The sequence below is a fragment of the Medicago sativa genome, chromosome 6 (genome assembly GCF_051527215.1).
Source record: "Medicago sativa cultivar Bolivia chromosome 6, Bolivia_mono, whole genome shotgun sequence".
In the NCBI taxonomy this organism is placed as follows: Eukaryota; Viridiplantae; Streptophyta; class Magnoliopsida; order Fabales; family Fabaceae; genus Medicago; species Medicago sativa.
The window spans coordinates 91391864-91408710 of NC_140754.1; the positions used below are offsets into that span (position 1 = coordinate 91391864).

The 16847-nt window shown below is 34.8% G+C and overlaps 2 protein-coding genes and 1 long non-coding RNA gene across 3 annotated transcripts; 1 reads left to right on the plus strand and 2 right to left on the minus strand.

Annotated features, from left to right (window-relative positions):
* Positions 1-336: 336 nt before the first annotated feature.
* On the plus strand, positions 337-840 carry LOC146918182 (uncharacterized). Its single transcript, XM_085722011.1, has one exon. The coding sequence runs from the start codon at positions 337-339 to the stop codon at positions 838-840; it is 504 nt and encodes a 167-aa protein (XP_085578137.1).
* Positions 841-4336: 3496 nt separating this feature from the next.
* Positions 4337-9019, minus strand: LOC146918183 (uncharacterized). The gene is made up of 3 exons (XM_085722013.1): positions 9007-9019; positions 5088-5371; positions 4337-4896 (listed from the first exon to the last, which is right to left on the minus strand). The coding sequence occupies exons 1-3, from the start codon at positions 9017-9019 to the stop codon at positions 4414-4416; spliced, it is 780 nt and encodes a 259-aa protein (XP_085578139.1). The 3' UTR covers positions 4337-4413.
* A 2628-nt stretch (positions 9020-11647) lies between these two features.
* LOC146918184 (uncharacterized) lies at positions 11648-16847 on the minus strand. The gene is made up of 3 exons (XR_015016048.1): positions 16250-16847; positions 13320-14793; positions 11648-11863 (listed from the first exon to the last, which is right to left on the minus strand). It is a non-coding gene; the product is annotated as an uncharacterized LOC146918184 (long non-coding RNA).

Consider the following 16847-nt stretch of genomic DNA (forward strand, 5'->3'; position numbering starts at 1 on the left):
CCATGGTTTAAACGGAGTGGTCTACTAAATTTAATTGATATATAACTAGTCCTTTTTCCAGTGGCTGAGTATGAGATCATAAGTGGAAGCAATTTTTTTAATGCCTTGATTTCCTATTCACATAGAATCTCAGACTCCATCATTGGAAAAATAACGTGTATATTTGTTTTAATCAGTATCTTTGCGGTACTAGTTAACGAAACATATATATATATATATATATATATATATATATATATATATATATATATATATATATATATATCTGAGTTCGACATAAACTACGAATCCAGGAAAGCACTAAAGGCGCAGGTGTTCACAGATTTTCTTGCCGAAATGACCTTCCCAACGGAAGACAACACAGAGCACTGGACCGTTTTCGTCGACGGATCCTCCAACGCCAAAGGAAGCGGAGCTGGAATAATCATAGAAGACAACAAAGGTATCGTTGTCGAGATTTCTCTTGCTTTATCTTTTCCCGTAACCAACAATACTGCAGAGTATGAAATCTTCTTGGCTGGCTTGCGGCCCGCCCAAGATATGGGAGCCAAAAAGGTAAAAAAAATTACCGACTCGCAACTTATGGCTTCCCAAGTCACCAGAGAGTTCCAGGTCAAAGAGGAACACCTCCAACAGTACGTCCAGTTAGTACTAGAGAAGATGAAAGAATTTGAAACTGTCGAGGTAACTCACGTTTCCCGCGAACAAAATACCCGAGCAGACATTCTTTCAAAACTCGCAAGTACACGGACTGCAAACGGGAACAAAACCGTGATACAGGAGGTTCTCAACGAACCAAACATCCAGGAAAAAGGAGCTCAACCTCAAGAAATCAACTAAATCATCGGGATGGAAGATTGGAGGGGACCTATTTCTCGATACATAGAAAATGGGGAGCTCCCTTCTGATCCGCACGAAAAAACAAGGCTGAAACGAAGGACCTGCTCATTCACTTTAGTGGAAGGAACCTTGTACAAAAGGGGCTTCATCACACCACTTATCAAGTGTTTGGGACCTAGCGAGACCCAAGAAGTCCTCGCCGACGTCCACGATGGCATCTGCGGACAGCACCTTGGCGCCAAAGCTCTCGCGAAAAAGGTTCTACGAGCAGGATACTATTGGCCTACCATGTCGAAGGACGCTCAAGATTACGTGAACCTTTGTGACAAATGCCAGCGACACGGGGATATGCACTTAGCACCCCCCGCTGAGCTGACCTCGCTGGTTTCCCCTTGGCCCTTCGCATGGTGGGGCATCGACCTTCTGGGACCATTCCCTAAAGCCACCGGACAACTCAAATATCTGGTAGTCGCCATCGACTACTCAACAAAGTGGATCGAGGCTGAACCATTAGCGAAGATCAGAGCCAAAAACGTACTACATATCTTCAAAAGAAACATCCTAGCAAGATTCGGAGTACCGGCTCTAGTGATATCCGACAATGGTACCCGGTTCACAGATCAAAAATTCCAAGACTACCTAAGGAATATTGGCATCAAACAAAGCTTCACCTCCGTCGAACACCTGATAAGTGTCATAAAAGTGTTAAATTCATGTTATATTTTAAGCACATTTTGTTGCTTGCTTTGCAAGTAATTGAAGGAAAAGCCGAGAAATAAGCGTTAAATGCCTTATTACGCTTTACTTATCATTACTCTATCCTTTTGTGCAATAATTAGCCTCAAGACACTGATCAAAGTCCAATTCATCATGAAAAAGTGCAAAATGGTAAAAGCTGTCCAGCAAGCTTGAAGAAATGGCGCTAATAGCGTGTTCTACGCTATTAGCGTGTTCAAAGAAGTGTCAAAGTCCAGAGAGATACGCTATTGGCGTATCTGGAGCTTAAAGAAATTTCGCTATTAGCGATTTTGGCGCTATTAGCGTAAGTTAGGCGGTTTGCTCAATTCAAGTGGCCCACTTGCTATTCTTGGAAGATATTATGTTAGATATTATTTAGATATTATGTTAGATATTATGTTAGATATTATTTAGATATTTTGGGCTTGATATATTATATATTATTAGAATTTCATTAGAGAGATATATAGTTCATATTAGTCTTAGTAACTTAGGAGTTTTTCATAGTTTTCTCTTAGTTTTCTCTAAGCTTTTCACTTGTAATATCTAAGAGAGAAATAAGGTAGTTAATATAGAGTGAGAGTGATTTTGGAAGTTGGATCCTTATTCCTTTGTTGAGACATCACAAGTGTAATGGTTCCTTCCTTTTCAATCCATCCTTGCAAGGCTTCCATGATGATGTGTAGCTAAATACTCTTTGTTGGGATGAGAGGTACTTGATCTTTGCTAAACATGTAATCCTTTTGATCTTGCAAAATATGATTCTAGCAATTTATATTCAATATTGTTGTTATTCTTGTGTTAATGCTTTCAATGAGATTCAAGATGATTTGGACACAAACTCTTGAATCTAGAGCTAGAGTAGCAATATATCTTAGGTTATATCATTCTTGACAAGTTTGTTAATCTTGTGATAATCACCATAATCAAGAGTTAAATGCTTTCGGATACTTAATCAGGCTGAACACGGTCGATTAGGTTATTCGATCGACTTTGTTATCGTTTAAGGGATTTGGACACGAATGTTTAAACGATACCTTAGAATTAATTATATCGCTTTGGACACGAAGGATAGTTTAGAATTGATTGTGATAATGTTGTTTATAAAGCTAGAATTCGTATGGATCATTAGTTTACGTGTGACGCTTGGTTAAGGAACGCTACTCCTAACAAGTTTCAATCCTTATTAATCTCATCTTTTACTTTTTGCATTTAGTTAACATAGTTGTAAATTCAAACAAACAATCACCCTTTTTACTTAGAATGATATTTGATGTTGAAATATCCGTGATGTCGCACTAATCCCTGTGGAGACGATACAAATACTTATCTTGTTTTTGATGCAAAACTACTTCATCAACACCCTCAAGCCAACGGCCTCGCTGAGGCAGCAAACAGGGTCATTCTGCGAGGAATACGAAGAAGACTAGATGCGGCCAAAACCCAGTGGGCTGAACAGTTACATACGGTCCTCTGGGCCTAAAGAACTACTCCCCACTCCACCACTGGCGAGTCACCTTTTCGGCTCACGAACGGGACGGAAGCGGTCACACCCATTGGGTTAACAGAACTCACATGGCGAACTGATGCCAACACCGACTTCCCGGCCAACACGGCAAATCTACGTGAAGAGCTCGAATTTGTCGATGAAATTAGAACTGACGCTGCCCTGCAAGAAACAGTGCTAAAACAAAAGATAGCCGCTCGTCACGGCAAAAAAGTCAGAAAAAGGGAATTCGAAGTAGGCGACCTCGTTCTCTGGAGAAACCAAAAGGATTCTGAAAAGGGGAAACTCGCCGCCAACAGGGACGTGCCCTATAGAATCCAGATGAAGACCGAAACAGGAGCGTACGGACTCGAAGACCTCCACGGAAACCACATTCCAAGAACCTGGAATGCAGAGAAACTCAAAAAGTATTACACTTAGACGGCAGACAAACGCCGAACTACTCTAAGGTACATACTAAGTTCAACACAAACGAACTTCTCGCTCATCCGACGGGCAAAAGTAAACGGAAGAGGAAAGTCGTGCCACTCCGAATCCAAAAAAATAAAGGATAAGAGAAATCTACATAACAGATCCTCTTACTCCTCAGTATGTACGCTTACTGTTGCGACATCACTGCTCGGCATGTTATGTAGAACCCCAGCTCGCGATGGGTGATTCACGCCTCAGTGCGTTGAACTTAGAATGGTTTCTTCGTTCATCCACTGTTCCACATCCGAAACACAACTTTGGACACACATCCAGATAAACAATCTCTTGGATATGAAATGCTTCTAACAAATGCTCCGCGTAACAATTAGGATTCTCACACCCGGATTCATTCCTTGCAAGACAACGCAAAAGGGAAAACGTTCCAACAGAGCAACAAATACTTGGAAAAAGAAAGGCAAAACCTTGATACAAAACAAACAACTAGTCAGGAGGGTATGCAAAACTCTCCAGTCATTAAATCACTTCGTCGAAATAATGACTGGGGGGGGGGTGGGGGGTAGTCCATCCCACCACAGCAAAACAGACTTCGCCTCAAAACCTTGCATTTCAAAAGCGAGCAACAAAACAAGTTGAACAATAAGAGCATACGAATTGTCGCAGTCTGTGAAACACACAAGATAGACAGTTCGCTCTCAATGAATACTTCAAACAGTATACAAAAAGCCTCACATAACGAGCAAAGTGATCCAAAACATTATACTTGAAAATAAACATTTACACGCGAGTATAATTGAGGATGAAACAAATATATTGCAAAAAGTGTTAAAACCACGAAGGGCGCACAATGTCATTACAAGCATGGTTGGTAAAAAAAGATAATAAATTACGAGGCCTCATCAGACCTGGGCTTCATCAACATGCCCAATATCTTCCTCGGGATCAGGGGGCGGAGTAATCACCCCATCTTTCATTTTACTGAGGAGATGAATTCCTTCGACGTTCAACTCGACATCTAGGTTCGCCACCTTCAGCTGAGTCACCGCCCGATCAAAGCCAAGCTTGACGGCGTCCACCAAGCTTCCTTCCAGCTCATCAATCCTGTCCACAAGACCAGCGCGCCTCAGGATGGTAGTGTCTTCCATCTCATCCTCTCCAGGGAGGTCCGCCTTCTTCAGAGCCTCTTCCAAAGACGCCTTCTCCTCAGCCAGCCACTCAGAAGAACCAACAGCTTGCTCGAGAGCAGTCCGGGCTTCCGCCAATTGGCCTTCCATAGCAGCAAATTGGCGGTCACGCTCCTCGGCAATGGACCTTTTGCTCGTTTGGTCCTCCTCAAGAGCAGCAACCTTAGCCGTCAGGGCATCCCTTTCCTGTGCCAATGCCTTAGCTCGGATTTCATTCTCCAGCGAAATATTGTTCAGGGTCGCGGCCACCACCAAAGCTTTCATTGTAGCAATAACACCCTCTGCTATTGCCTTGCTTCGGCCTGCTGGACCAAGGTCCTGATCCTCAGGTCAGAATCATCCAAGAAAAGAGTAGAGTGGGGACCACACTGATCCGGCTCGGACCAAACCCTTGGAAGCGAAAGGAAGTCTCCCCTCTCAGAATGAACAGGAACTGCTCTAATTGGCGTGACGGGCAGTTTGGTAGGCGTCCCCACCTTTTGCTTCTTTGCAGGTTCCTGCACCGGATCTTCGGGACGTTCCTCAACATCCAAGTCCACCACCGGACTCGAGGACGAGCCAACACCGGAACCAGCTATGAGATGCTCCAGAGATTGGACATTCTTCCACCGCTTCTTGGCAGATATCTTCTTGTTCGCCGCATTCACGAGGGCTCCCAAATCTTTCATCTTATCTGCAAAACAGAGAAAGAAAGAAATCATCAGATCTATGAAATAACCGACACAAAGCAAAATGGTTTAACAAAGCTAAGAAGGGATATGTATGACTTATATTTCAATTTAATTTCTAAGTTGATCATTGAAAGAAACAACAACCGCAACTTCCTACCACTGACAAATTTGATTCCATGCAAAAACTGGATTGTTAATTATCAACAAATGTTCAATGCAGCTAAAGCTGAAGGGAAAATGTTTCATTTGAGCTGTTATGAGATCTTCTTCAACCATCCAATTGATGCAAAGATACAAGCAGATAGAAAATATAAACTGAACTAGCTAGGAGAAGGAGGAGGTGTGTGTAGATTAGAAGTCCCACATCGTAAGTTTGGAAACAACACAAGAATATCTACTTATATAACTGTAGCGTAGACCATATGAATTTTGACAACCAACATTTTATAGAAGTAAATCATTAGCTATTGTTAGCTTTTGTTAAATTGGAAATTTTAAGTTGATTAAATTGATGCATTTTTTAATGCCTCTAATTTTATAATCATTTAAATTTTCCTGATTTTTTAAAAGTGTAATAATAACATGGATGATTGATATTCTTGTCATTTGACCAAATTTAATATAATTCTATTCTTTGTGGTAGGTCTCTATGTCGTAAATGGTGTTCGTCGTTTGTGTTTTTCATTTGTTACAACTATAACATGGATGATTGATATTCTTTATGTCTTAGGGCACTACACACACGAACCGTTGTCCATGCCTTAAAATTAACATTTATTCATGTATTCATCCAATCATTTATTCATCCATACATTCTTATCACAAAATTAACATTGAAAATTTGCCAAATTTCTAAGTCATTCATTTATTCCAAATTTAAGAATAATTGTTTAGGTAAACTTACATAACACCATGCTAAAATTGTCTTATAATTTCATAAATTGTAGTACAAAATGAGTCACTGCCTAACATTTTAAGTGTTTGGAATATCAAGTTAATTTATGAATAATATATATCGTGCTCAAATACGAAATTCCACCTTATGTCTTATGTGCTTAATGTTAAAGATCATGTGTACATCCTTTTCAATTTTGTCATCTACAGTTACATTGTACCATGATTCACAAAAGGCATGCAACAATTGAACCCATAGAATACAATCTATATTAAGAAGGTTAACCTTTTAATTTTGATGTAATAAATATTGATATTGCAAAAGAAATTCAATTTTAGGTTGGAAGTCATCGAAGAAAACAATAAGCAATGCGTTAAGAAGCATAAAAGAAAAAAAAAATGAAAAAGTATTTAGAAAATGGATCAATTTTAACATGTCAAGTAATGGAAATGTATTTAGAAAGTAGATCAATTTCAGCAACGTGTTCTAATAATTTTTAGGATTGTCTTAATTCTTGATATTGAATATTACTATGACCTTTCCACGATTGAATGTTTGGATTGATAAACTATGATGGAATAAAGTGGTATGTGATTGAATGTAATATGATTCTATTGTTTGGATTATTTAAAAATGGATCAAGCGAAAACTAATGGTATCTATATCCACTTTAACTTATGGATGAAGGACAACAAATCAAACTATATCCACTTTACATGAATCCAAAATAAAGGTTTTACTTTACACTAAAACATTAAATTTACAACTAAAAATTTAATTGAAAGGCATTGCAATAGGTGCTATTACTTGTTAAATTGTGCAACAATCAAGTGAGCAATTTCATCCAAATCACATGTTAAATTATCAAGGACGCACCTTTGTGATAATAATTCTAAGAAAAGAGAATTGATGATGAAAAAGTATAAACTTCTTGAAATAATAACACAAAAGCGAAGCCAATGAATGATCAATGATTTCATTCCAAAAAATTAGCAAAGAAACGAGAGTAGAGAATGTATAGTTGGGAAGGTCGTAATAGGTTGTAAGTTAGTTACATGGAGAAATGCAAAAACTGAGTAGTAGAAGGAAGAAGTAACTTATAGCAATCCAGAGTTAAAACAATCCCACATAGAAAGTGTTGCAACAATCTAGAGAAAGATTTACATATAACAAAGACCCTTGTATACTTACATTCAATAAAACAAACTGTTCGGATTTGCTAATTTTTGGTGATTGATTTTTACAATTGATAGGGATTTGGATTTTAAGTGTTAACATTTAATATCCATGTCCTTTAAACCATGCAAAAATCAAATCACTTAAACAACCCCAATTTATTGTTTTATTTTTTAAATCACTTATGTAGCCTCGGTATTTGTAAGAGAATACTTGTCAATTTCTTTATTTCCATGAGATAAAAAAAGAGAAAGATAAATTAAATATTTGAAAAAATATAAAATAATAGAAAATTAAGGGCATAATCGTATTACTAAATGACTTACAATTTGAAACAATTTTCGACTTGTACAAAACGAGTCATTGTCTAATATTGTTAATGTCTGGAATAACATGTTAGTTTACTACTCAAATATAAATTCCAACTTTTATGTCTTATGTGCTTAATATATGTTCTTGTACATATTTCTTAAAAAAAATGTTCTTCTACTTATATATATATATATATATATATATATATATATATATATATATATATATATATATATATATATATATATATAATGCACACCCATTCAAAAAATAGAAGGTGTGCATTAGCAATGTACACCTTTTGTATTTGGACCAAAAACACATACTTTTCTTTTTAAAAGCTACTAAAGTTATTGGGTTTTATGGTAAATTTAATTTTTTTTTTCTCTTTCCCAGCAATTAATGAATAATCTCGTTTCTCTCTCTGCAAATTTTTTTTTTTTTTGTTCACCATGGCTGCCTCAAAATACCATTTCTTTATCCATCAGCCTTCTTATTTACATCCAAAACATTACCAAATTGTTAACTTTGATTGTATGGCAATGGAAAATTTTAGAGACCAGAATAAATTTATTAGCCAAAATGCCTTTGTTGAATCGGGAACAAAAGCCAAGTAAAATAATGCTTTAAAAAAACATCTTTGTTCATCCTTTTCGTTTTATTCCAGTTGAAGGAAAAAAAGGGATTTACATCATAATCATTTGAAATTGATGTTATCTTACGGTAGTAATTAGACTGAAAGTTTGATTTTCCTTGCAATGGTAGGGAATTAGATCATAACCATTTAATTTTTTTTGTTTTACTACTCCTGTACCATTTGAGCATTGCCGATAAAAAGAAAATTGAGCAAAGACATTACTTGCAGCCATGAGAGAGCCCAGAAGGTTAGATGAAAGGAATGATTCATTAATTGTAAGGAGAGAGAAAAAAATAAAATTACCATGACACCCATTCCCTTTAGTGGCTTTTAAAAAGAAAAGAGTGGGTTTTTGGTCCAAATACAAAAGGTGTACATTGCTAATGCACACCTTCTATTTTTTGAATGGGTGTGCATTAGCATTCCCAATATATATATATATATATATATATATATATATATATATATATATATATATATACCCATTAGATTTTTTTTTTTGAAAGAAATTAGATCATATTCACAGCATTTTCAGTTTGGTAATTTACAATTACCTTGTACCATAATTCACGGCAAGTATGCAACAATTGAACCCATAGAATACAAAATATAATTACCTTTCACCTCCATCTATATTAGACAAATCAACTTTGTGTTTTTCTTTTATTTGGATAAGGTTGGGGGAAGATAAGCTTCAAAGATTAGTTTTCTTGTTAATTAGCTGGCAGCTTTCTACTAGTTTTCTATCCTAATAAGAAGGGTCAATTAGATGGTTAGACTACATGATAAAATACATCTAAGACAATTGTATTCAACAAGCTAAATTAAGGTTAAATATGTTTTTAGTCCTTCTAAATATATCAAATTTTACATAATTAAGAGTATGAATGACTTGAGAATCTCACATGTATTCAAAAGTTTATTCTTTATGGTAGGTCTCTATGTCTTGAATGGTGTTCGTCATTTGTGTTTTTCATTTGTTTCAACTATAACAATAAACGATATTCCTCTCTTTGAGACATAAAACAAAGAGATAGCTTTTATATACATTATATTATTCCTATAAATAGTTAGCACTTTTTTTTTGAAAGAAAATAGTTAGCATTTTGGAATGTCATGAAAATATAGGATACCGCAAAACTCCTGCAGTGTGATTTTCAGTGTTTTTGGATGGATTCGTGATTTTAATTTGGATCAAATTTAAGTGTTGAGTTATAAAAAGAATAATATTTTACATTTATTTTAAAAGTAAAGAAATATCGTTCTTTTGCTTGACACCGTACTAGTTTTAAAGTAAGAAGGAAGATGAATATAATTCGTGTTTAAGATGAATGTATTTTTGCCTTTTTTAAATAATTTAACTAGATCTTAATATCATATCATTATTTGATCCGGTGTTGCAGGAAATTACAAGCGACTAGAAATGCAAAGGCATTTAAAATGAAATAAGTTACAATCTCCTACAACAACAACCAAACAATGACCAGATATATCCACCAAAGATATTTGGGAGGTTAGATATTTGTGAAAAGGTATACACCTTTATTTTATAGGTATATCTTCCTATATGCTGTATACAAACATTCGATGTGGGGCATGATATTGGCCACCCTTTTTTCAGCAACATCCCCTCATGGAAACATAATTGACTTTCTGTAGGAATAAAACGTGTTGATCATCAATCAAATAATTTTGAGATAAAGGATTGACCGAAATGGATATTTTAGAGTTGTTCATGAACAATCTTCATTATAGTGTTAGATGTAAATTTGATTTTTAATCTAAGTGAGACAACTCATTCAGTGTATATTAACTCTTCTCCAGTTTCTAAAACATCAGCAAAACCATAAATCTATTCAAAGGAATCAGTGAGGCATTAGTAACTCTAATTTCTTCCGTAAGCGTAGTGATGTGAAGAATGCTTAGAAATCATTTGGTGTCTTGCGTGATCACATATGGTGGAGTAGATCCATAAATTTTGACTTGCGAGGACAAGATTTTATATGATAAATATTTATACAAATTTTTTAGCAATGCAAAAGTAATAATATAATAACATTATTATCATTGAGCAAAATACTGTTATATATTGGAAAAATTAAAGACTAATTAACATCTACAAATTAAAATTATTATTTTCATGCCTTTATATTTAAAAAGTATGGTAAAAATCATTTAAAATTTCATCTCAAATGCATTTACACATTTGATTTTATAAAATTCATGAAAAAAGAAAACTTTATAGTATAAATTTACATTTAATGGGGGCAATCTATTTTTTTAAAAGGGGGCAATAGCTAAAACACCAAAAATTTAACAAATAGAATAGAAAAACTAGTGGGGGCAATTGCCCCACTGTACTGTAGGTACTTACATCCGTGCCTGTAGGAGAAAATCTTCCTTGCACACAAACACAACACGTCACTCTTGGACACAACAAATAAAAATTTGACACATGTCAAAATCTTTTAAAACCGGTTCTCACAAAAACTGACTTAAAAAGTCCAAAATAAAATAAATGAGGAAACATTGGTATATTCAGAATCCAAAAGGGAAAATTGTTCGTGTTCCTTTCATCTTAAATCCAAATTACCAAGAAATTTATTTGGTAAAAGCACAGATTAAATGGTGCGATGAAACAGCCACCTATTATCTAAAAGAAAAGTTTGATTATCATCTCTTTTCAAGATATGTAATTAAAGCTGAAAAGCTCAGAAATAATCTTAAAAGATTAGCAAGATAATGGAAGGTCTTATAAATCCATTTGGAAAAATAATACCACAACCATTCATATTAAAACCTAATTATAATGAAATAATTAGAGTTAAAAATCAAATTAAATGGCTTAGAGAAACAGCATTCTGGTTTCTAATTATAGAAGATAATTATTTTCTATATTGGGAATATGAAAACTTAGCAAATCTTCTAAGTCTCGAAATACAGCAATTATCACATGGCTAATAGAAGTTTAGAACAAAACACTCTTACAAATAGAGTTGAAGCTCTACTTGAAGAAACTAAAAGATTAAATGAGAAGTTTGAAAAACAAATTTCTTATCTAGAAACTTTACCTCAAATCTTTAAACAAAATAATTTGTTTACAAAGGATTTTGAACAAGGGTTAGAAAGACCGCATGAAACTTGGATAAATATGGAAAAGGAATTCCCATGTTATGACAAAAATGAGAATCATAAATATCCTCATACATATCATACCTTTAATCCCCAGTTAAACAACATAACTGATATGATTAATTATGTAACACCCCTACTAGAAAATCACCTAGGATGTCTAGCATGAGTGTTAAACTCGGCATCGGGTACATTAAAATTACAATAAATAAATATTCTCTGAACAAATCATAGAAATTTTCACCTGTAAACTCAGAAATAGTACCACTGACATGTACTTTGTATAATCCAGCTACTTCTGCTTCCTCATTACGAGCCATCCTATTGTATAACAACTTGTATCTGAAATAAATAAAAGGGATTGGGGTGAGACAAGATGTCTCAGTGAGTTCCACCTATCCTAGGCTATAGGCAACCTCGGGGAACCTAGGATCGCCGTCTGTTTCTAAACTTAACCCATCTCGGGTTATTACAATTTCATTATACATAACCGAGCGATCAGGGGATAACTAAAATCGCTGTCAGAAATACTATTTGTATAAAATAATAAACATAATCATACTCATAACTTTAATCATAAGCATAATCACCACAATCATATCAATAATCACAATCATATCCAAGATATCGTATTCTGATACAACTTCTACTTTGACATACTTATCTGAGTATGTCTCTGATCCTTTTCCGATAATAACTAATTTCGGCTAACTAAGCCGAAGTTCCATAATTAAAATTTCTCATTTCCAAGGATTGGCAAAATATATTGTTTCGTAACTAATTCATTCTAAACATGCTTTTCATGTTAACATGCGTATGCTATGTTAGTATTCGTGTTGGAGGGTCCTTAGAATTTTTCCTTGGTTCCATAATTTTATATTTTTTCCTCTTTCAAATATTATTTAAATAATTCTTGATTTAAAATTTCATATCTTTAATTATACATTTCATTCGTTACTATGAGCCGTACGTCATAGGCTACATTATCTCTCGTTGTAGCAAACGGTTTACTATGACCCGTACGTCATAGGCTACATTATCTCTCGTTGTAGCAAACGGATTACTATGACCCGTACGTCATAGGCTACATTATCTCTCGTTGTAGCAAACGGTTTACTATGACCCGTACGTCATAGGCTACATTATCTCTCGTTGTAGCAAACGGATAAAATATCATTACTATGACCCGTACGTCATAGGCTACATTATCTCTCGTTGTAGCAAACGGATTACTATGACCCGTACGTCATAGGCTACATTATCTCTCGTTGTAGCAAACGGATAAAATATCATTACTATGACCCGTACGTCATAGGCTACATTATCTCTCGTTGTAGCAAACGGAGTTTTTTTTTTTTTAAATTTTCTTTTCTTTTTCTTTCTTTTTCTATGAGCATGTTACTCATTTCAATTTTTTTTTTCCTCATTTCCATTTTCAGTGATTTTCTATAATTCAATGTGAGCATATTACTCATAGGTTGCATTTCAAATTTTCTTTCAAATCATTTCTATAAGTATATATGCATCAATTGCGTTGTTAATTTCCCTCCAACATTTATACTAACATCAACATACTTATTAACATAAAAGATATTTTAAAATACACTAATAAGGATAACTAATTCCGAAATAGTCATTCTACTAACTCATATTTATTCTATTTCAAATGTACCATTCATATGGCAACATAATCATGCTATAACAATGTCAACTTATTCTAATAATTCATAATCACACATTAGCAATCTAATTGTATAATTTACTACCCAAAGGTGGGTTCTAAGCTAAAGGAACTCACCAATAAACATATGGCAACTCTTATTCCTTCTTGATGCTTCAACTTAATTCCCAATAGCCACTTGTGTCTTCATCTTTCCAAAACAGCTTATTTCTCACACACCATACTAAGACCCGTAAGCATTTTTTTTCTTCTTTTTTTCTTTTCTTTCTCCCAAGTTCGTCTTAATGTCCCAAGCCCCAAATCTTCTAAGTTGAATTTTGAAGCTTCTAACCTTTCCTCAAATCTTCAGTACCAGCCCCCAGCAACTTCCAATACCACACCAATCTAAGATTTGTCTTAGCCAAAATTCCTTCCTCTAGCTTCTAAACCACCACATATTCAGCAACATCAAACACATGTACATACTTCTGAAGCTTGAACTCCACATAATAAAATTTTAAGGAGGATAGTGTTATGGCTCGGTTAAGAGGAGAAAGAGAGAATTGAGACTTGTTTTTAGGGTCTACTTGTGACAAGGATCACGTGTGAGCATTACATGTTGAAGTTGATTGAATTTTTGGTGAGAAAAATGGAGATTGAGGTGGAGAGAGAGATGACCGAGAGAGAGAAGTGAGAGAGGAGAAGAAGAGAAAAATTTGGAATGATGTGGAAGAATGTAGAAAATTGTGGATTTTCCACTTAAAAAAAAATCTTGAGTGGCAAAATTACAATTCTGCCCTTTGCTTAAAAAAAAACTTATGGAGGGATATTACATTCTCCCCCCCTTAAGAAAATTTCGTCCTCGAAATTTTAGGGATTTACTTGCTGATAAACATAAATAATTCCTTTTGCTAATCATGCAACCTTAAATTCGCACTCTGAATTATTTCTTCATACTTTACATCATACTCCCTATACTGCGTCTTCTGTTAAGATTTCATTCATTTCTAAATTTCTTACTTTTCTTGTATCCACATACGAAGTAACGTTCAATACTATTAAAGTACTCCGTCTTACCCATAACAATTTCTATCCCTTCCTAAAAAAAATTTCCATCTTCATAAATTACCAGCCACCTTATGGCGTTGAATAATTCCTTAACAAAATTCATTGTAAACTTGACATCCTGACTTTTCTTCTTCATGTACTTCATTCCTCCCAGGTCTTATTCAGCTCTCAGACATTTGTTCTAATTGTCATATACTAGTCTGAGTTGATCAGGCTCAGCCAGACATGACATTTGGAATAAATATCTGGAACCCAATAGTCACACTACATTTTATTGAATTCTAATGACCCAAGGCACGATCTGAATCGACCTGCTCTGATACCAAATTGTAACACCCCTACTAGAAAATCACCTAGGATGTCTAGCATGAGTGTTAAACTCGGCATCGGGTACATTAAAATTACAATAAATAAATATTCTCTGAACAAATCATAGAAATTTTCACCTGTAAACTCAGAAATAGTACCACTGACATGTACTTTGTATAATCCAGCTACTTCTGCTTCCTCATTACGAGCCATCCTATTGTATAACAACTTGTATCTGAAATAAATAAAAGGGATTGGGGTGAGACAAGATGTCTCAGTGAGTTCCACCTATCCTAGGCTATAGGCAACCTCGGGGAACCTAGGATCGCCGTCTGTTTCTAAACTTAACCCATCTCGGGTTATTACAATTTCATTATACATAACCGAGCGATCAGGGGATAACTAAAATCGCTGTCAGAAATACTATTTGTATAAAATAATAAACATAATCATACTCATAACTTTAATCATAAGCATAATCACCACAATCATATCAATAATCACAATCATATCCAAGATATCGTATTCTGATACAACTTCTACTTTGACATACTTATCTGAGTATGTCTCTGATCCTTTTCCGATAATAACTAATTTCGGCTAACTAAGCCGAAGTTCCATAATTAAAATTTCTCATTTCCAAGGATTGGCAAAATATATTGTTTCGTAACTAATTCATTCTAAACATGCTTTTCATGTTAACATGCGTATGCTATGTTAGTATTCGTGTTGGAGGGTCCTTAGAATTTTTCCTTGGTTCCATAATTTTATATTTTTTCCTCTTTCAAATATTATTTAAATAATTCTTGATTTAAAATTTCATATCTTTAATTATACATTTCATTCGTTACTATGAGCCGTACGTCATAGGCTACATTATCTCTCGTTGTAGCAAACGGTTTACTATGACCCGTACGTCATAGGCTACATTATCTCTCGTTGTAGCAAACGGATTACTATGACCCGTACGTCATAGGCTACATTATCTCTCGTTGTAGCAAACGGTTTACTATGACCCGTACGTCATAGGCTACATTATCTCTCGTTGTAGCAAACGGATAAAATATCATTACTATGACCCGTACGTCATAGGCTACATTATCTCTCGTTGTAGCAAACGGATTACTATGACCCGTACGTCATAGGCTACATTATCTCTCGTTGTAGCAAACGGATAAAATATCATTACTATGACCCGTACGTCATAGGCTACATTATCTCTCGTTGTAGCAAACGGAGTTTTTTTTTTTTTAAATTTTCTTTTCTTTTTCTTTCTTTTTCTATGAGCATGTTACTCATTTCAATTTTTTTTTTCCTCATTTCCATTTTCAGTGATTTTCTATAATTCAATGTGAGCATATTACTCATAGGTTGCATTTCAAATTTTCTTTCAAATCATTTCTATAAGTATATATGCAACAATTGCGTTGTTAATTTCCCTCCAACATTTATACTAACATCAACATACTTATTAACATAAAAGATATTTTAAAATACACTAATAAGGATAACTAATTCCGAAATAGTCATTCTACTAACTCATATTTATTCTATTTCAAATGTACCATTCATATGGCAACATAATCATGCTATAACAATGTCAACTTATTCTAATAATTCATAATCACACATTAGCAATCTAATTGTATAATTTACTACCCAAAGGTGGGTTCTAAGCTAAAGGAACTCACCAATAAACATATGGCAACTCTTATTCCTTCTTGATGCTTCAACTTAATTCCCAATAGCCACTTGTGTCTTCATCTTTCCAAAACAGCTTATTTCTCACACACCATACTAAGACCCGTAAGCATTTTTTTTCTTCTTTTTTTCTTTTCTTTCTCCCAAGTTCGTCTTAATGTCCCAAGCCCCAAATCTTCTAAGTTGAATTTTGAAGCTTCTAACCTTTCCTCAAATCTTCAGTACCAGCCCCCAGCAACTTCCAATACCACACCAATCTAAGATTTGTCTTAGCCAAAATTCCTTCCTCTAGCTTCTAAACCACCACATATTCAGCAACATCAAACACATGTACATACTTCTGAAGCTTGAACTCCACATAATAAAATTTTAAGGAGGATAGTGTTATGGCTCGGTTAAGAGGAGAAAGAGAGAATTGAGACTTGTTTTTAGGGTCTACTTGTGACAAGGATCACGTGTGAGCATTACATGTTGAAGTTGATTGAATTTTTGGTGAGAAAAATGGAGATTGAGGTGGAGAGAGAGATGACCGAGAGAGAGAAGTGAGAGAGGAGAAGAAGAGAAAAATTTGGAATGATGTGGAAGAAT

What these genes read in the sequence shown, in the direction of transcription:
- LOC146918183 (XM_085722013.1), bottom strand. An exon ending in ACTTCCTTTCGCTTCCAAGG is followed by an intron (nt 4,897 to 5,087) that starts GTTTGGTCCGAG and finishes ATCCGAGCTAAG; the next exon opens with GCATTGGCACAGGAAAGGGA.
- LOC146918182 (XM_085722011.1), top strand. Translation starts at nt 337, where the DNA reads ATGACCTTCCCAACGGAAGACAACACAGAGCACTGGACCGTTTTCGTC.